General features: G+C 57.5%; 1 protein-coding gene across 13 annotated transcripts in view; it reads right to left on the reverse strand.

Moving 5' to 3' along the window:
- The window catches only part of TNK2 (tyrosine kinase non receptor 2), a 37,719-nt gene that overhangs the window by 8,002 nt on the left and 9,863 nt on the right, over positions 1-19,854 (reverse strand). For 4 of the 13 annotated variants that reach the window (XR_013995122.1, XM_081076703.1, XM_081076708.1 and 1 more), the window contains exons 1-9: positions 14,186-14,596; positions 10,784-10,964; positions 9,690-9,760; positions 7,616-7,834; positions 6,559-6,711; positions 5,787-6,064; positions 4,204-4,330; positions 3,711-3,857; positions 3,532-3,626 (exon numbers count right to left, since the gene is read on the reverse strand). Coding sequence is in view for 11 of the 13 variants with exons in the window: in XM_081076703.1 (XP_080932829.1) it covers positions 3,532-3,626; positions 3,711-3,857; positions 4,204-4,330; positions 5,787-6,064; positions 6,559-6,711; positions 7,616-7,834; positions 9,690-9,760; positions 10,784-10,964; positions 14,186-14,263 (1,349 nt within the window). In the remaining 2 variants the exon portion in view is untranslated. Of the gene's footprint in view, positions 1-3,531; positions 3,627-3,710; positions 3,858-4,203; positions 4,331-5,786; positions 6,065-6,558; positions 6,712-7,615; positions 7,835-9,689; positions 9,761-10,783; positions 10,965-14,185; positions 14,598-16,847; positions 16,940-18,784; positions 18,985-19,854 lie in introns of those variants that run through there. The other 9 variants (XR_013995121.1, XM_081076700.1, XM_081076701.1 and 6 more) reach the window with 6 other exon arrangements.

A 19,854-nucleotide genomic window follows, 5' to 3' on the forward strand; every position in this document is an offset into this window, starting at 1 on the left:
AGACACAGCAACCCTGTGACTACCACCCTGCCCTCTGGGTGGGAAGGGCAGGGAAGGAAGGAAGGACAGGACAACACCCGGGAAGAGACAAAGCTCCTCTGAAAATAGCAGAGCCATTCCAAGGAGGAAAGGAGAAGAATGCTTCCCGTCCTCCCAGGCCAGCTGAGGTTGAGGGCCGCCTGTGAAGAGTAGGGAGGCAGGCCTGGCACTGGGGCACCCTGCTGCGGTCCCCCCGCACTGCTGGCTCCCTGGGCTCTGCAGGCCCGTCCACAGAACCGTGTCAGACACCAAGCCCACGGCTGGACTCTGCTCTCCACACCACTTCAGAAGTGCTCGTTCACTTGGGTGAGAAACGCAGCGGCGGCGGAGATGCAGTGCAGATACAGACTCCCGTCCACGGCACAGCCATGGCCTCCCGTGTGGGCCCGGAGCAAAGCAGACCGGCAGGCGATCACTCCCTGTGCTCCTCTCCTTTGCCAACACAGCCAAGCTCCTCGCACAGAAGCCTCCTTTGGACACACTTCTGAGAGTGAGAGGAGACACCAAGCCCACCTCCCTTCATTACAGGTTATGGCCAAGGCGAGAGCCCCCAGGATTATTGGGGGTCCTGACACCACTCCCCAAAAACGCCTTTGCTTCTGGGAGAGGGAGGAGTATTAAGTGTGTATGAGAAAGAAGCCCCTTGGCAATCGCACCCCAAGCACATCAGCCAAACAAAGCTCTAAAGTGCGCCCTGAGATAGCCAATGAGATGGCCGCTGCTGTGCTCAACTGCCCACTGTCTCCCTCTGAGGCTCCACGGGGCTGAGGCACCAGCAGCCGTCCTGCCGCCCAGTCTGCCCCGGCCACACCTTCTCCTCCCCTCCACCAATAGGCCAGTCTCCACGGCAACAACAGGAAGGCCAGGCCCCCCACTGCAGCAAAGATGGACACAGACACCCAAGGGGAGTCCCTAGGCGTGTGAGAAAAGGGCCCAGCACCTCCAGCAAGAGATCTCTACTTCCTGCTGCCTGTCAGCATCCTGGGACAAGTGAAATGCGAAGCAGCAGCTAAGAAACCGAGGCCTGGGCTGAGAACTGCCTCAGGTGGCCCCAGCTCTACGGGGCACCAGCCCCTGAAATGTAGCCCCTTGTTCCAGTCCTGGCCTAAGGGAGTCCAGAATGGCTGACACATGTTGCTTCCACATTCTGCTTAAAACCGCACCCCACCCACTTCTCCCTGAGTGTCCCAGGCAGCCCCTGGCCTTGAAGAACAACACAGACGCTTGCTTTCCCCTCCCCCACCGACCCCAGGAAGCAGAGGCTCCAAAGACCAGGTCAGGCCAAGGACCTGCTAGTGGGTTTCAAAACCTCTGTCCCCCTTCTCCAGTGCCGTAAACACAGACATGAGCGTGCTGCCCCTTCCCAGCCTCCAAATGAGACCCCCGGGAAAGCGGTCAGTGTGCGGCCCTCAGCCTGGGCTAAGCCTCACAAGCGTAGCTCACAGAACGTCAAGGTGTCTCTCTGCCCACTGCCTGTTACCCCAAGAAGCACTGAGCCAGCAGAACCAATCAGAGCCAGGGGCAAGGGGGTTCCCAGACTCTGGAGTAGGAAACAAATACTGGAGACAGCTTCCGCCACAAGGAATCCAAAACCAACAGAAGAACACAGATATGGAGACAGCCGAGAGCCAGGCCAAGAGGAGACACGGGAAAGAGCCAGGAACCTACACATATAAACCCAGACCCAAAGGAACACACAGAGAGCCCATCCACCTGGAGACATGGAGACAGAGCCAGTCAAACAGAGCTTTGAGCACTGAGAAAACCAGGGAACAGAGTCAACGCTCTAGCCCCACGGACACACAGGCCCACTCCCGCCGGCTGCTGTGGCCTCCTGCCCCTCACCTCCCACCTCCTGAGCGGCTCCAGGGACCATGGGCAGGCACAGTGGTCCAAGACGGCTGGTGGCCCTGGAGGAGGAGCCCGGCGAGCCCACACTGGCAGGCAGCAGGGAGCCTGTGACGGAGGGCAGGGCGGAGCGTGCCCACAGCAGCCTCCCAGGAGGAGGGCTCCCTGACCCCTCCCCTCGCCTGCCTCTATCCAGAGGTAACCCAGGGCACCCGCTCAAGAGACACACACCCCAGAAACACAGGAAGCTCCTGACTCACCCCCCTGGGGAACACTGGGCCCTGGCATATGGGCGCCCCACTGAGAGCAAGGGAAGGGGAAAGTAAGGACAGAGGACTACAGAGGAGCCAGGTCCAAGGCTCCAGGAAATGGGAATGATTGGACACCTAGACTTCTGCCTTAGGTCCTGCCAGGCACCTCCAGAGGGGCCCTCACCCTAATCCTCCTGTGTCCAGAATGCTCTCCAGAGTGCCAGGCATGCGTGCCTTCTCTGGCCCCTCCGCTCCAAACCAGAGACTATATTCCTTCCTGTCCCCAGGCCTCTCTCCTAGCTTTCTGCTCTCATCCACTGTCACTAATGTTATTCTGATTCCCAGGCACTGTGCCCAGAGGCGAGGGGAGACCTGGCCTGAGACGGCGGTGCTGGGGCCGCAGCAGGTGCGGGTCATGTTCCTCCACAAACACCTGGGTTCCAGGACCAACTCCATCATGACAGACGCAGAGGCTCTCCTGTCACCAAGCCCCCGGCAGCACAAGGTTTAACCAAAGGCCCCGATCCGAAACCTGAAGTCCAGGGAGAAAGGGCTCTGCGGGCAGCAGCCCCTGCCCTCACCCACACCTGGCTCTCAGTCAGATGCACTGGGGGTACAGGAGCCTTCCCTGCTCACCCAAAGGCACCTCAAGCCTGCCCTACCCCAACCAGTTCCGCAGACACCTGAGGCCCAGATAACAGGGGTGGGGTGAGCGGGGTGGGGCTCCACTGCAGGCGGGCAGGCGGGTGCAGTAGGCGAGGAGACATGATTCAGGAGATGGCACCTATAGGCACAGACTTGTATTGCCAGGTGTAAAGGGGAGGGAGGGGTCAGGAAGAGAGGCCCTGCAGGGAGCCTGGGGACAGAGGCCAGGGGACAAGGCTGAGCAGAGGACGGAGGGTAGCCCTGGCCAGGAGCAGTGGGGCTCAGTGGGAGGACGGAAGTTGCCAGGAAGAGGGGGGTTGCTCTGAGGTACTGAAACGCACCCAGGTGGGTAGTCAAGAGTCCTTATCCTAGGAGGAGGCGGGAAAGGAAGGGGAGGAAAAGGATTAGAGGAGGAGACAATGTTTAGGAGTTCCAGAGTCTGCAGTTGTGGCCCTGAGGCCCGGCTGCCTCGCCGTAATGCCAGTTTGGCCCTGACCCACAGCCAGGGCTGGAGCCGACTGGGAAAAGGGTGACAGGCAGCACTACGCAGGGGGAGTCCCCTCAGGAGCAGCTGCACCTGCAGATGTAACCCCAAGCACTCGGGGCAGACCCAGGCATGCCCTCCCATCACGCTCACCACACCCTGTGTGATGACATGGGGACCGTGGACGCAGAAGAGCTCTTGCCCAGCAGACCCCTGCACCCCGCACCCTAGAAGCAGTGCCGATGCTGCCCCCACACTCCCTACCTCCCCTCGATGACGGTGATGACGTCATTCATCTGGATGTGCAGCTTGTCTGGCTCCTCAAAGTCCTGAAGGGCCCGCATGTCAGTGGGCTGGGCCTGAGGGCAGAGGAAGGTCACTGCCCACCCTGGGGCCGACCCCTGCTCGCATCCCCGGGGCCCCGGGGGCAGGTCTGCCCTCACCTCCAGCAGGAAGTCCCGCAGGGCCACAAAGCTGGGTCTGTCCTCTGGCTTGTGAGCCCAGCACTGGACCATGACATTGTAGATGTCCTGAGGACAGTCCTCCGGCCGCGGCAGACGCTCCCCCTCCTTGTCAATCTTATGCAGGATCTGGAGAGGGTGGTAGAGTTGAGGACAAGCAGAGCACCCAGCTCTTCCCTCCCCACCTCCCTCCACGCCTGGGACAAGTGGAGCTGCGGGCCGCACTGCCTGCACCCTGAAGGAGAGTCTGCCTCGGGGCAGGGCCTCTCCCCGGGTGGCCGTGGCGAGGGCTGAGAACGGGAGCCTGTGCCTCCTGACCATGGGGGCCCTTCTCTATGCTCCGCTGGGAGGTCACACAGACAGAGTGTGGGGACAGGGCTCCAGCAGGCCAGCATTAGTTCTAGCAGGGCCGTGCTGGGGGCCAGGATCAAACCCACCCTACCTGCCCTGTGGGGCGCCTCCCCAGCTTCCTCACCTGGCTGCCATTGAGGCCAATCCAGGGCTCCTGGCCATAAGTGAACATCTCCCACAGCGTCACCCCAAACATCCACGTGTCGCTGGCATGGGAGAAGGTGCGTGTCTTCAGGCTCTCGGGGGCACACCTGGCAGAGGCAGGGGTCAAACAGAAGGCCTCTCGGAGCACATACACCCACACCAGCCCCAAGCGACATAAAATGCTCATTCAACACACATGTTGATGCCCCATGTGCCAAGTTCAACAGCAGGGACTGGGCTCCCGGTATGGAAGGGACAGGGCAGGACGGCTTGGCCATGGAGTACAGACTTGGAGAAGACCACCTGGGCTCAGGTCTCTTGCCCACATGTGGCCTGGGACGGGAATGGGTGAAGCTCCCAGGTCAGGGAAGCTGGGAGAAAGGTCAGAGGTTCTGGGGCTGCGGGGGAGGGGATAAGCACTCAGACTGTTTTCTAACTGTGGTGGGAGGATGACAATTTCCAGATTTGGGGCAGGATCCTAGCATCAGGGTCATTTCAGCAGGAAGGTGTGGGTGGGAAATCTGGATAGGGCCTGAGGAAGAACCAAAATGGGTGAAAATAGTCACAATGGCTTCACCCAAATATGCACACACTTCCTCTGGGATGCCCTTTTGGGTGAGGAGGAGAAATGCCACTGCAGTGAAGATGACAAAGGGATATTCCAGGGGAGCTGAGGCACAGAGTGAGGAGGAAGCCGCTCTGGATGGAGAGGCAAAGGATCGCTCACGAGACTGGAGAGCTGGCCTTGCCACTCAAAGGGGACAGGACCCAGGGAAAGTCACTCAAGACCTCTAAGCCTCATGTTCCTCATCTGTGAAATGGGAACAACCATAACCTGCTCGCTTCATAGGGTTGTTTGAAGGGGGCTATATAAAAATAGGGCTGCACCTATTTTTATGCGGCCCCCTTTATTAAACAACCATCTACACAAGGATGTTTGAGCATGAAAGGACGTGCTATTAATTTACGGCAGGACAACAGGCATAATCCAGGATGTATGACCCCCCAGGTATAAAGTCGGTTACTAAGTAGGATGACCAGACGTCCTGAATGAGAAGAGTACTCTGGCAAGCTGAACGGAACCGGATCCTCCCACACCGAAGCAGGGAGACTACACTCGTCTGGGTGCCTCTGACACCAGAGGACCACACTGGTCTCAGCACAGGACCAGCTCCCACAGGAGGCAGGGCAACGGCGGGGCCCACCCCGTAGCAGGTCGACACCCCTGTGCAGTCACAAGGCCCTGCCTGCCCCGGCCCTGCCTGCCGCTAGCTCCACCTAGAATATGCTTACCAACCAGTCTTTGCCCAGCTAACTCTTCCTGTTATTTCAGGAGCTAATACTGGCTGTCCAGGAAGCCTCTGAGTCCCCACAGCACTCGTGCCAGTGTATGCTAGGACCCGACACACAAGAACTCCTGGATGGATGAGCAGGTGGATGGGCACACCACAAGGGCTGCTGTGGGTCTGGAGGCCCTGGAAGCGCTGAGGCCTGGGTATGTGGGAACCAGGGTGGGACAGGGTGGGAGCCAGGCCCCAGGAGCCCGAATCGCCTGCCCCTCACCAGGCAAAGGGCACCTTGCGATGCTCCTGCATGACGTAGTGGTCGTCGTTCTGGGGTAGCGCTCGCATCAGCCCAAAGTCCCCGATCTTGACCAGGTCTCGGGTGGCCAACAGCAAATTGCGGGCAGCCAGGTCACGGTGGATAAAGCGCTTGGACTCCAGGTAGCCCATGCCCTCGGCCACCTGCACAGCATAGCGGCTCAGAGTACCCAGAAGGAAGTGGCCCTGGTGTTTGCGAAGCCTGTCCAACAATGATCCCAGAGGCGCCAGCTCTGTCACCTGAGGCCACAGAGGAGGCAGGAGTAAGCGTGGCGGAGCCGTGCCCTCCCTCAGCACCGCGCTGGGTCCCAGTCCTCAGGCCTGCCGGGGCCATGCTCAGTGAGCCTTCCTGGGCCATCCTTTGGGGATCCCTAAGAGTCCTACAGCTTTCCTCTAAGCAGTGTGGGAAACTGAGGCCCGGAGAAACAACCCGAAGAGGCTCAGGTTAGAAATTCCAGGCGCTGAGCTCCAGGGCTGGCTTCTCTCAGGGAGCACAACTCCATCCCAGGGAGCACAAACAAAATGCAGAGATGGACATGGGCTCCCGGGGACACAGTAGCAGGCGAGGCCGCCGTGAGCCCCTCTGCCACATCAGATGGGGGACCAGAGCAGGGTCTGGGGGACCGCAGGCCTTCCTTCATCAGGATGGAGGGAGTAACCACAGCACAGGCGGAGGAGGGGAGGACCTGAGGCCCAGAGGCCACCGGACGCTCCCACCCACAGACGCCACTCACCATCTTCATGGGTGGCGTGAGTACCACACCGTACAGGCGGATGAGGTTCCGGTGGTCGAGCGAGTGCATGGCGTTCACCTCCCGGATGAAGTCGTCCATGGCCTCCGGCTGGCTCAGCACGTCAGGCTTCAGGCACTTCACAGCCACACTCACCTGCCCAGGGCAGGGATCGCAGGCAGTCAGGACAGGCCCCAGCCCCCAACCGTCGGAGCCAACCTGCTCCTCCCTCCAACTCAGCTCGAATATCCCAGCTCAGATCTGCTCATCTGAGGGCCACGGGTGCCTTGGCTTGGATGGGGGAGGGCAGCTGGCTGACCCCAGCAGCCATCCCCTGCACCTCGCCTTGCTGGGGGGATGCCCAGGTTAAATAGCAAGCATCAGGCAAGAAACCACCAGTATGAGGACAGGATATTAAAATGTTATATTATAAAATAGTCCTGGTGTAAAAGAAAAATGCTTTAAATATAATGCCAAAAGGCTAAGCCACTAAGAATAGTGGCCTCCCCGGAGGAAGGGGACACTCAGTGAAGAGGCAGAGGGACACTCTGCAGTGCTGTGCACGTTGTATATTGTGATCTGGGCGTAGTTACCGGACTGTGCGTGTGTGAAACCTCACTGAGCTGCACACTGAAGACCTGTACGCTCTACCGCATATACGCTCTCTATCCCTCTGAGGAAACATTTTAAGCACAATACCAAGAGAAAGGACAAGATTTAAAAAGCATCGAAAATGTGTATCTTGAAACTAAATTCAACAAACTACCTGAGAGGGGAAAAGAGGCAGAAATACTAACTGTGTTTCCTCTGAGTGGTGGGATTACGGGCACTTTTTTTTCTTAATTTTTAAATAGTTTCCAGACTTTTACAATAAGTACATTATTTTTGTAATTTAAGAAAGAAACAGACGTGTGTCGTTAAACTTGAGTGTAAACTCCAAGGCGAGCCACTCTGCACCCTGTCCCCAGTCCCCGTCGCGTCCCAGCAGAGGGGACAGTCCACCTTAGAGGGCAGAGGGGCCTGTCCCTTAGCCACGCCCCACAGGACCCAGAAAGCTTACCGTCTTCCCTGAGGGGGCATCCCACTCGCCCCTGCGCACTACGCCAAAGGAGCCATCTCCGAGCTTCTCAAAGAGATGCAGGTCCTTCTCCCCAATGAGGCAGGTGAGGCTCTGCAGGGGCCCCTCCCCTGGGCCCCCGGGGGTGGGCGAGGTCTTCCGGAAGGTGCTCTGAGAGTGATGAGGAGGGAACTCAGCCTCCAGCCGCTTTCCACTGAATACCTGTTTGAAGGTAGCCAGGGGCAGATGGAACCCTGAGGCCCCAGAGCCAGTCACTCAGTCCTGCCCCACTGGGTCCTCAGCCAGGCCTCCAGATAGGTCCTGGCTTTGCCAAACTGTCGGGGGCCAGCCTAGCTGGTGGCCCACACCCCTTCCTGACCATACCCCCAAAAAGGAACCCAAAGCCTCGTGTGGCTGCAGGGTAAGTGCCAGGAATGGACTGAAGAGCATGTAGCTTGTGGCCGCTGTGGCCCCACACCCAGCTGGGGTGGAGGGGTGGTCCTGGGACAGCCCAAAGCCACTCTAGGTGCCACCTTCTGCCCCGCCTGTCCCTCCCTGTACCCCTGCCCAGCACAGACTCCAGCCCTAAAGCCAGCAGATGGGCAGGAGCCTGAGGGGCCCGCCACAAACACCTCTCTGTCCATTTTTAGCCCTGGCCCCTTCTCTGGGCTGCCCATTTGGCGCTGTCTGTCTCCACCCTCCCCAGGGAGTCGGCTGCCCTTCCTCCTGCCAGGGGAGGATAATTTGAGCCTGAGGTTGGATCGTGAGTGTGTGTGGGGTGCAGATGAAGCAAGGCCTTGCTGGGGAAGGACCTGGGAAGACAGCTGGGTTTCTGGAGGGGTGCCTAGAGCTGAGGGCTGAGAAAAAAGGCAGATGGAAGAGAACTCTGCAGCCTGGGCTGGAGAGGGAAGGGGCCAAAGGTGAACGGACAGAAGGAAGGAGGCCCTGAGCGTGAGAGCTGGCCCCTCAGTCTGAAGTGGCCACACCTACTTGGGCACCCAAAGCCTTGGTTTCCGGCTGCAGAGTCTGCCCAGCTGGGCCTCTGCCCCCAAAGCTGGCCGAGCCTTATATGCACAGGGGTCTCCAATGTGAGGGCCTCTTCTGGCCTGTTGCTCCTCCCAGTACCTGGAATCCCTTACATTTGGAAACTGTGTACAGCTGACAAGGACCCCCCACCCCCACAGCCCGAGTGAGGCAAGCTGGGCCAGTGTAGCCAGCATTGGCGTATAAGACATGTCTCCAGTCTGGAGAGGTCCACTGAACAGCCCAGGAACCTCCTGTGAGTCGGTGGTGGATCCAAGGCCCTGACTCCTGTCACAGCTCTTCCCTCCTGCCTTCACCCGCCCTAACACACTCAACCTTCCCTAAAACCTGGGCAAGGGACCAGGACAGTGTCCCCAGAAAAGGCCACAGGATCCCAAGAGACAGCCCCTTTGGCAGATCGCAGCCAGGAAATCTCTGCTGCCCAATCCCAGTCCAGCTGTTCTGCCCTGCCTGCCCCCCACCCCAGCCCAGAGGCCAGCAGTGGGGAGGGAAGGCCCTGGCTGCTTCACTTCCTCTCCCATTGTCTTCCAGACAATGGGCAAAGTTCCACTGAGTCAGACCAGGGACTCACCAGGCCACAGACCCAAATTAGGGCAAAGGGGGGAGGGGAGGCTGTGGGGAAAGAAGCTGTCAGGGAAGCCAGTTGGCCAGAGACTGAGGAGGGTGGGGGAGGAGGGAAGAAAAACAAAGATGTCCTGGGTCCAGCCGTCCCCACCACCCCATGCTGGACACCAGCCCTTCCACTCACAGCAAGAGCTCACGTTCTAGTGCACTTGTCAACCAGCGCCTGTCTCAGGCCCAGCACCACGCACAGCGGAAGCGGATGTGAAGCCACGGCTGCACGCAGGCTACTCATGTGCTGTCTCTGGCGGAGACAGACACTTAGCCAGGCAGCTCTACAAGTACCCGGCCCGATAAGAGCCTGGAGGAGGAAAGTCTGTACAAAGTGCAAGATTACACTGCCTGGGTATGGGGGCGCTCCCTGGGACGGGCATGGGAACAGACCCGCCCACCTCACGTCCTGGACACCCACCTTGCTCATCCAGGACTTGCGTTTGCACACGGCCTTTCTCCTCTTCACAGCCTCCCACAGCCGCCTCTGGCCTGCCGGAGGGAATGGGAAGCCCACGCGGTTAAGGCTGCTCCCACCGGCAAGCTCCCTCGGTCCCCTGGGGTGAGCCCAGCAAAATGACAGCGAGGAAACCAACCATCCCAACCAACTAGGGGTTGCAATTAACCAGCCGGTCACTGCATCCCACTTCCGGATGGTGGTTCTTGAACTGGATGGAGGTGTTTAACCACCAAAATTGAACAGTAGTCCTGTTTTCCCAACTCTCAGGAACAAAGGAAATCGAGGTAATGGATAGAATTTTCCCAATTTTGAGTTTTTCTCCTATAAAATTTTATTATGTTACTGGCATCAGACACCAACTATCCAGGCCAACATGAAGTCTAATTTAGCTCATCAATACTTATTTAGCAATTTTAAGTTGAACGCATGGGGAAGTACTGAATGTTCTACGAGGGACACTGACTTCTAGATGCTGCAACCTCTACTTTTAGGATCAATACATAGAAGAGAAATGAGTTGAACTGACAGAGCAAATCATTGTGCCCAGGAAAGAGACAGAGGTGAGTTCACCTTAGAGCAGATCGTTGTGAGACAGAAAGAAAGAGAAAAAAATTGATTCAGAGAGAATCAGCAACCATGTGAGAGTTTGTAATCTTCCCTCCTTCATACGGATCTCTGAACACAGACCCCTCGAGATCTTCAAATGGTGACCAGAACAGACTCAATTCTATGTGTAGAAAGGAGAAGATGGAGGAAATGCATCCTACAAATGACTGAACAAACACAAAGGGATGTAGTCAGAGCTTTAAGAGAGACTCCTCCGACTCCAATTCACCTTCGCAAGTGCGAACTGTGCTCTTGCGCTCACTGTGCGGGCACCTACTGGGGTCCCTCCACCCCACCTCGGGGGCTCTTGGACAGGCAGGGAGCTTCTCAGCTATGCCACCCCATGGAATAAAGGGGGGAGGGCTCTTCCATGTGGTTGGCGATCCTAAGGACAGAGGAGGTAAAGGATCAGTGGGGAAACGACGTGCGAGGCCAGCGTCCCCACCTACCAGGCCGGCCCATGCCAATCTTCTCCAGGTCCTCATTCTTGACATACTCAAAGTGGGACAGGCGGGTAACATTGAGGTCGTCGCGGAGCCGCAGGAAGTACTGTTGCAGCTGCACCTCTGACAGCAGCTCCAGCAGCCAGCCTGTTCCCTCCTCTGGCTGCATGCTGCTGCTCCCCAGCCTCTGCGGGGAGGGAAGAATGAATCAGGGACCAAGGGGTGCAGGGAGGTAACAGGGAACCCTGCCCCGAGCTCACTCACATCCTACTACGCTGCTGCAGGGAAGGATTCAAACCACCTTCTTGCCCCCCCAAAACAGTTGCACAGAATAGCCTGTAACTACCTGCCCCCCTTCCTGCCGGCAACAAGGGTAGAATTAGGGCAGTTGGTTAACAGCCCAGGCTCTTGAGTCAGGGTCTTACTCCCAAAATCTGTGATCTGTGGCCAAGTGACCTCAGATCAACCTCTCTGTTCTCAGGTTCCCCATTGGCTCAAACTCTCTTGGGGTCACAAGCCGTTTGAGAATCTGATGAAAACTATCACCTGGTATCTCTAGGAGCACTACATGTTTTTAATCATAAAGTTTTAATAAAAAATATGAGGCGGGGGAGTAGTGTGTCCCTTGAGACGCATCCATAGGCTCCCCAGACCCGAGGGACCCCACAGGAAGAGCTGGGACTAGATGAGCTCCAGCTAAGTTCCTCCCAACGCCTCACACTGCCAGAGCCTCTCCCTCCAAACCAAAGACCACTCCACAGGCGCCCACTCCAGTGCCCCCAGGAGCACAGTGAGTAGCAGCTGAGAGGGCGGGGCTTCCCGATGCCAGCTCGGAGAGGCAGCACTGCTCAGCGCCTGTCGATGGTTGTCATAACAGGCTGTGGCCTCGTGTTGTCAAAGCTTTCAATTTTTTTCAAAAAACACCGGAAACCTGAATTTATACGTGAAATCCTGCCATTAAAACTTTTTTGAAAAGGTAATATACACACATGGTAAAATATTCAAAAGGCACACAAGAGCCATAGTCTCATTCCCTCCCGTATTACACAGCACCTCGCCCCCCATCCCTAAAGCTAGATGCCATTAATGGTTTTTACGTATCCTTCAGACTTTGTTTTTCCCACACACAAATATTCACTCATTACCCACACCATTCTGTTCCTTGATTTCACTTAAGATTGTATCCTTCTCCTGACTTTTTAACTATGTCACCTAATTCAAGTTTAAAACACACAGACACACTGTACTGGCCAAACAAAACACATATACAGGTCACAATCAGCCTAAATGCCATCGGTGAATGACCTGTGACCTACACTCTCCTCCGCCCACAGAGAGGCCAACGGCACCCTCACAGCGAAACAGGCTGACCCACTGGACACCCAGCCCATCCCTGTCCAAGTAAGATACCTCAGAGCCGAGGACGTGCCCAGTTCAGCCCCAGACCCATGTTCAATACCCACTGAGGAACCAGGCAAGAGGGCAAACGCCAGCTGCCCATAACCCCTCCTCCCCACCTCTGGGGTACAGAGGTGGCCTTGTACACCAGCTGTCATCACAGGTCACCCAAAAGAGCAGGCACTCGTAGCCCAGGCCCAGCGTGAGCCTCCTGCCCCCACAGTTCCCAGAGGTGCTGCCAACCCAGTGCCAGGAGTTCAGCCTTTCCCAGGCAGCACAGGGTAGTATAAAGAGTGACAAACAGGAATAAGAGGCCCTCAGTTCAAACCCTGGCTCTTCCACCAAGGCGGCTGGGCCAGAGAGGGTTTCCAAACTTTAAGCCATAACCCTTTTTCCAGATGGTTCTCACATAGACTATACAGCCCCCTAGGGGGATGTTTTGGTTGTCTCAACGTTGGGGGGCCACTAGTGGTTGGGGGATAAAAACACAAATTATACTCTACAGTCTTACGTACTGTCCCAAATCCCATACAGCTTAATTCATGCAGGTGAAAAATGTGTTTGTAATCATAGGAACTTAGAATTGAAATCCATTTTACATGAACAAGAAAGCATTTTTGCAGTATTAATACACACTGTATTTTCTTTGAATGGAACTACTGTGTAAACTGAGGAGAAACTGGTCTTTTCTTTGCTTAGAACTTAGCAAAAGTTGTTCACTATTCTAAAATATGTCGATGAATGCAACCCTTCCTTATTACTCCAAAGCTCTCCTCTCAGGCACTTGGTGTTTTCTCCACGGTGGCCCTGAGGTCTTCTATGGGCCTAGCTCATGATGTCACAGAGTACTGACATGTTAGAATCCAGGGCATGGTAGAAGTACTTCCCTTTTATTTCTCCATTACATTACAGGTGGCATTATGTTGACTGACAAGACACACATACACAGTAAACAGGTTGTACTTCTATTAATTTTACTTAAGAATAATAAAAATAACTCTTCAACTACCTTTACGACATGCTGGGCACAGTTCTAAGCACTGAGCTGTTTTAACTCACTTATCCGCCACAAAACCATCAGTTACAAACAAGGGGTGTGTGGGCTTAAGACAGCAGGGCACCACTGCTTTCCAGAGGAAAGCCTCAAAGGTGCACTGCGACTTTCTATGGCCCAGCTGGGTAGGGCAGGGCCACCGTGACTACCCTACCCTGTCCCCGGAGCAGTGATCCCACCAGACTGGCTCAGCCCCAAGATGGGGCTTGCCACCAGGGTAAGCAGTGTGAAGGTTCCCCCCGCTTCTTTCCCAGGCCCCAAGTTCAGGGCTCCAGGCTCCCCTTCTCAGCCACTCCTGAGAACAGCTCAAAACCATGCCCTGGTTGTCAGGGCTGAGGAAGACCCTGAGGCCCCTCGCCTGAAAAGCCCAGTCCAGCCTGTTCCGGTTCCCTGAAACACCAGCTAACCAATCTCTCCCCGCTGCTCCCCAACCCCAGGCAACAGGGCCGCTCTGCGTGGGGCGTGTGTGGGAAGACTGAGGAGAAGACTGGGGAGAAGCAGGCCGAGTCCCCCAAGTCCAGGATGACCCTGGGTAAGTCCCTGCCCCCCCACCCCCCGCCCTCCCCCTCCAGCCCGTTTCTCTGGGAGCACAGAGCATGGCTGCAGCGTCCCCTGCTCAGTCACGAATCCTGCGTGTGCCTGGGCCTGCACACCTGTCCGACACATGCAGCGCTCGTGGCTGCACTCCTGTGTCTGACACATGCAGCTCGTGGCTGTATGCACACTTCCTGCAGACGCTTCCCTACCAGGAGCCAACAAGAATGCAAGAGCAGCACCAGCCCAAGGGAAGAGGTCCCTAGGCCCAGACCTCTCCCCCACTGTCACACCCTCACAGGAGGTGTCCCTCAGCCATTCCCATTCCTGCTCTCTGCCCCTCAGTGAAATAAATACTGGCTCTGAGAGGCTGATCCAGTCCCCAGCCAGGCTGCCCCAGCCCTCAACCCCCCCCAACTCACTGTGTAGAGTCTTCGCCGTAGTCTGGCCAGGAGAGGGAAGGAGAGCTCGAGGCCAGGGAACCGACGAGCTGGTGGCATCTCCACAGAGCTGGACCCCCTGACTGGCTCACTGGGACTCTGGCCTGAGAAGTGGGGGAGCAGGGACCTCACCTCCTGAATTTCAGGTTCTGCCCAGAAGGGAAGTTGGCCAGAGGTCTGTCTGCCCCAGGCGTCCCCAAAATCTCACACCAGGGGTGGGAAGTGGGGCAGAAGAATAGGGTGGACCCTTTTCTCTGCTGCACAGCTATTTCTACAGCTGGCCAGTCTGCAGGGAGCAGGTTCGCTCCTCTCTCGGGGAGCTGCAGCGGGGTCCTCTGTCCCGGTTCTCTGTCTTCTCTCCAGTGCAGTGGTCACAGCTCCAGCCCTACTCCCTGGCTCCCCCACCCGACTGCCCTCCCTCTTTCCCTCCTCCCTCCCTCTCCAGCTGAGCAGCTCTGACACTGGCTGAAAAAGGACCTTTCTGAATCACTGCCAAGAGGGCGGCGGGAATGGGGGGACTCTTCCTCCCAGCCACCCGTGCTGGCCCCCCTGCCTCCCCATACACAAGGCCCCCTGTCTCTGGCTTCCACCCCAGCCCCCATAGTTGCAGACAACTCTCGGGATTTTAGGGTGGGGGCTATGTGAATCAAACTGCAATATACAAAGAGAGGTTACAGACACCCAGATGGCTTATCTGGGACTTGGAGGTTAGTACACAGAGTGAGGTGGGGTCTAGGACCCCAGCGTCATTCAGGACATTGCAGGCAGACCCTTCAGAGACCCACCCCCAGCTCCCAGGCCAGCCTTGGCTAGGCGACTCCTGGCTCAGGCCCTAATGTGGCCCTGTTACCCTGGTGCCCGACGGAAATAGGAGGCCGGCAGCCTGCCAGAGTGGGGCAGTCCAGCCAAGAGAGTGAGGGGGGGCGGATAAGGAATCTCCACCCCCTCCCCTGGGGTTGCCTTGTCTTCTGCCCACAATGCCCAGGGTGTCTCCTCCCCAGACCAGCCAGCCAAAATCCCAAGGCCCCCTCAAAACAAATATGCCCCTAGACCCTGCTGGGAATGCCCTCACCCCAAATCTGCAGGATTCCAGGCTGTAGGATGTCCCTTGTCCAGCACCCGCACACACAGACAACAGCCCCAGCGAAAAACTGGAGACACTCCATCAAGCCCCCGTGGGCCCCCCACGTTCCTGGAGCTGACAAATGATCCCTCTGCCCCTCCTCAAGGGCACCAGCTGCACTTACACCCCCCTCACTACAGCCCCCAGACACACCTGACAGCTGCAGGAAGTTCTCTCAGGCTCCCTCAGCACCCCCCCCCCACACCCCAGCCATGCCCAGGGAGCCCCTGTTTCTTGCACACTGCTCTCTTGTCCCTATCCAGCTGGCCACCAGCTCTGGGAGCCCCAGCTGGCTGGTGGGGCAGGCAGATGGGGTAAGAGAGTTTTGGGGAGTCAGCTCCTCGGGCTCTCTTTCCAGACCCTCTCTCAGTGCCTGACCTGCCTGACCTCCCTTGCAAGGAGGTACCCAAAGAGTCAGCTATTCCTCCTCGGACCCCGGTGAGGGGAGGGAGGACACACTCCAGCAATCCATCCCTCTTCCCTGTCAGTCATCCACCACCCAGTTTGTAGAGCCAGCCAGGTGCAGCCTCCCCTCGGTCCCAGGGAGTCACCAGTCTGAAGCTGGGGTCACATGATAAGGTCAGGCCGAGGTCATGCTGGCGCTAACTTTCCCCCTAAACTCTGGCAGACAATGCCCACATCTCAGACAGGAAAGACTACTATCTATCTCCCATCAGACACCACCCTGAAGACCCAGGGACCTGGCCTCATGGGACAGTTTAAGCAGGAGTAATCCCTCTTCTGCAAGATGGGGGCTGCTGGATCAGAATGGCCCAATTAAAAATTCTAGCCACCTCCTGAAAGATGTGCCCCAAATCCACCAGAACCCCCATGCCTGACTGTCCCTCGGATGCCGGCTAAGAACAAGGCTCCGCAGCTTGCTCAGGAATCCAGCTGTGGGAGGCGGTGAGAAAAGGAAAGCACGGTCAGGGGTGGGCGCTCCGGCCAGCTCTTGGACCCCTTCTCCCGGCCCTGGAAAACAGCCGCCACGGTTCTGCCCGGCTATGTCCTGTCAGGTACTGCCCTCTGCCGGCCAAGAGAGAAAGTGCTTGATCTCCAAGGGGAAGGGAAACGGCCCCGTCATAAATCCGGTGATCATATTTTCTAAAGCAAACATTTGGCTTGATATGCATATTTGAAAAGCCAGTAAAGTGGGAATGTCCAAGGCACAGGGACTCAGTGCCCATAAAAGACTAAACCCAAATCCTAGCAGTGCTTCCGGGGCTCTCATGGGGCACTAAAGAAAGCCCAAAGGGCAGTTTAGTTGGGACCCAGAAACACCAAGGCAAATGTCAGCATCAGTAATTCACCACCACTGACTCCCCCACCCTCTCAACCCCCCCACCACACCCATTCTTCTTTACCCAGCAGCCCCCAGGATCCGTCCTGGGGCCCAGGAGCGTAGACACCCCTCACTCTCGAGAGGAGGCTGCAGAAAGCAGGGCTGGGCACTTAGCTCACCAGCAGATGATGGGGGCTACGGCTCAGGTACCTCACTGCTCCCCTGGCGCCTCCCATTACCTTCTGTCCCTCCTCGCCCCCAGTCAGGCGCTGATATGCAGCTCTCTCCCCCATGGAACCCAAACTCCGCGCCTTAGGGCCCGGGAGGGGGGCAGAGCCCTCCCGCAGCCCCCGCCCCCGCAGCGGCACCAGCAGCGTCACTGCCCTGCGTCCAGGGAGGCTGGGCCTCGGGCATCCTCTAGAGGAGGGCAGGGCTGTAAACGTCTCAGCCAGGGGAGGCTCCACTCCTTGCCCCCTCCCCCCGCCCGTCCTCGCCATACCCCACAGCCTCCCTACCACCACCGGCTGCCCAGAGCCCCAGCGGTGGCTGGCCCCTCCCCCAACCCTGCCCCCCGTCTCCATTAACGAGGCGTCACCTCTCCACTGAGCCACAGGCAGACCCCAGAAAGCCAAGTGCTGAGCCCCGCCTTCACTGATCACAGACCAGAGCTCCCCTCAGCCCCTTGGCCGCCTCCAGGACCCCAGAGCTCCACAGCCACCAGTTTGGTCCTGGGGATTCAAGGGTCCCCATATCCCATGATAAGGGGGGAGGGGGTCCATCCAAAAAGGTCACAGAAGAGAAGCCCTCCCCGTCTTAATTAGACCTGAGACCCCTCCCTCTAGACATCGGGGCGGAAGCCTATCCCAGCTCCTGCCCAGCTCCCACTGGGTTCCAAGAATGAGCCCCGCCAGGCTCCCTGCTGCTCCGCTCCGCACTCCCCGCACCGCGAACCTGCCCCGCCCAGCGAGCCACGCCTCCGGCACCCACCCCAGCCCCAGGCCTCTACTCAGCCAGGCCTTGCTATCTGCCTCCCCCCACCCCAACACAGCACTGGGAGCTCGGGCAGGGCCGAGGACTGGGGCTGACATTTCTGGCCTCAGAAGGGTGCCCACACTCCCTGCTGAAGGAGCTGCTCCAACACCAGCCCATGCAGAACTGTCACCACCACTCAGGTGAGACCACTGCTGGCGGAGGAAGTCCGGCTGCAGGGTCCCTCCTCTCTCCCCAGCTCGGGAGGCCTAGAGGCCCCCTGCGCACTGGCGTCTGAAGCACCCACTGACTCCACAGTACCAGGTATTCAGCGCTGAGCTCCGTGCACCTTTACCCCTTCCGGAGTTGGGGCAAGGAGGAGGGAAATGCTGTGTGTCTGTCTGTCTCTCTCGCTCTACCTCTAGACCGAAGAAAGAGACCCCAGGAGGGTATTACGTGAGTTCCCATAGGCTCACTCGCCTCACAAGCTTTTTTTCCACCCTGAAGCATGCTGGGATGGGGGTGACCCTGCCAGGCAGCAGGTCTATTCTAGGCAGAAGCTCCCCTGCATCTTACTGCAGCTACGGCAGAACTAGTTTTGGAAGCAGCTGTAAGAACCCAAAGTCAGGAGGCTGTGGAGAAAGACTGGAAACGCCAGGTCCACTCCTTCCCCTCGTCACGTGAAGGGTCTGATCCAAACAGTTCCTCCTTCCTGAGTTCTCCCTTCCGCCTCCCTCGTGAGTCCCCTGCCTCCTAATGCCACCCTAGTGTAAGAGCCACACGATCCAAACTGCCGCTAGGATTTGGGGAATCCAGCACGCACGCACACCTCCCTGCTCTGTAATGTGGCCCCTCATCTCTAAAGGAAGCCGGGAGCAGCCAGGTACCAGCCTGCCTCTGCTGTCCGCTCCCCTCCCACAGCCTCTCAAACAGCACTAGTGAAGTGACAAATCCACCCTGAGGAGCAGACGTGACATGTAATTTCCGGCCAAGAGGATTTTTCCAAAACAATCTACCGTATTCTCGGGAATACATGCCAATCCCCCTTCCAAGCCAGCCCTCTCCCACCTCTGCCCTCCCTTTTCTCGCAGCCCTAGAAGGAACACAACAATTGGGGAAAGGGAGGGTGCTACAGCTCCTCTCCTGGCCAGAAGATTATCTTGCCTCTACATGTCAGCCCCACCGAGCCCACTCAGCCTCAACTCACCTCTGTGAGCAAGGCCAAAGCTTGTGGACCAGGTCCAGACTGGCTCCCCTCAGTACCTCATCCCAGAGGGAGCTGCACCAGGCAACCCCACACCTTGGGGTCATCCAGGTCTGACAGCGCACTGGTCTCGGGAGCAGGCTGGCCAGGGGCCCAGGGAGAGAAGGAGATGATTCAGACACATACCATAACTGTCCACACCCTCTCCATCACCAGGACACGGGGGCCCCACTCCCTCCCAGGGGAGCTCGGCAGCTGAGGTCCTGAGGCCAGGCAAGGCTGAGGCATATTTGCCAGCAGTGCTGGGCCTACTGGCCACGAGTCCAGCCCTAAAGCCTCTTCAGCCATCTCCTTAACTACTGTAACAGTACTTCTTGAGACTTCTGAACTTGCCCTTCCTTTCTCAGTGGGTGCTCCTGGAGGTCATCTCCTCTCAGGCCCCGACTCCCATTACCTCCATTCGCTGTCTCCATTTCTGAGCCCCTGAAGCTCTAGACCCACTTTTGCAGACATTTACAGGACAGCCTCACCAGGAGGCTGCATAGGACCACAAATTCTGCATATCCAAACTGAGCTCATCATCACGCACTTAAAGCTAGCCAGTGGGTGCTCCTGGACCCCGATTGAAAACATCCCAAAGAAATACCAGCCACCCCGGCTAAAAACCTCACCTCTGCCCCCTCCTGCGTCCATCATCCTACCTTCCCCACTGGGCAGGCCACAAAATCTTGTTTCTGCCTCATTATTCCTCCCATCAATACCACTGGGATCAAAGACTCAAGACAGGCCTGAGCTGAAATCCTGGCTCTGTCACTTTCTAGTTGGGCAATTTTGGGGCAAATGACTTAATCTCTAAGCCTCAATTTCCTCATCTGTAAAAGGGGATCTTACCTCCTTTAGAGAGTGCAGACTGAATAAGATAATAGCACACTCAGCACAGCACCTCGCACACAGTTGCCTATTGCTATTACTGTCATCTGAATACAGATCTGGAGTCCCTCCCCTGCGTCCAGCCTTCTGTGACTGCTCACTGAGCCAAACCCAAGGCCATTCAGGATCCACTCCTCGCCTAT

Source organism: Rhinolophus hipposideros (assembly GCF_964194185.1).
Source record: "Rhinolophus hipposideros genome assembly, chromosome: 2".
NCBI classification, from domain to species: Eukaryota; Metazoa; Chordata; class Mammalia; order Chiroptera; family Rhinolophidae; genus Rhinolophus; species Rhinolophus hipposideros.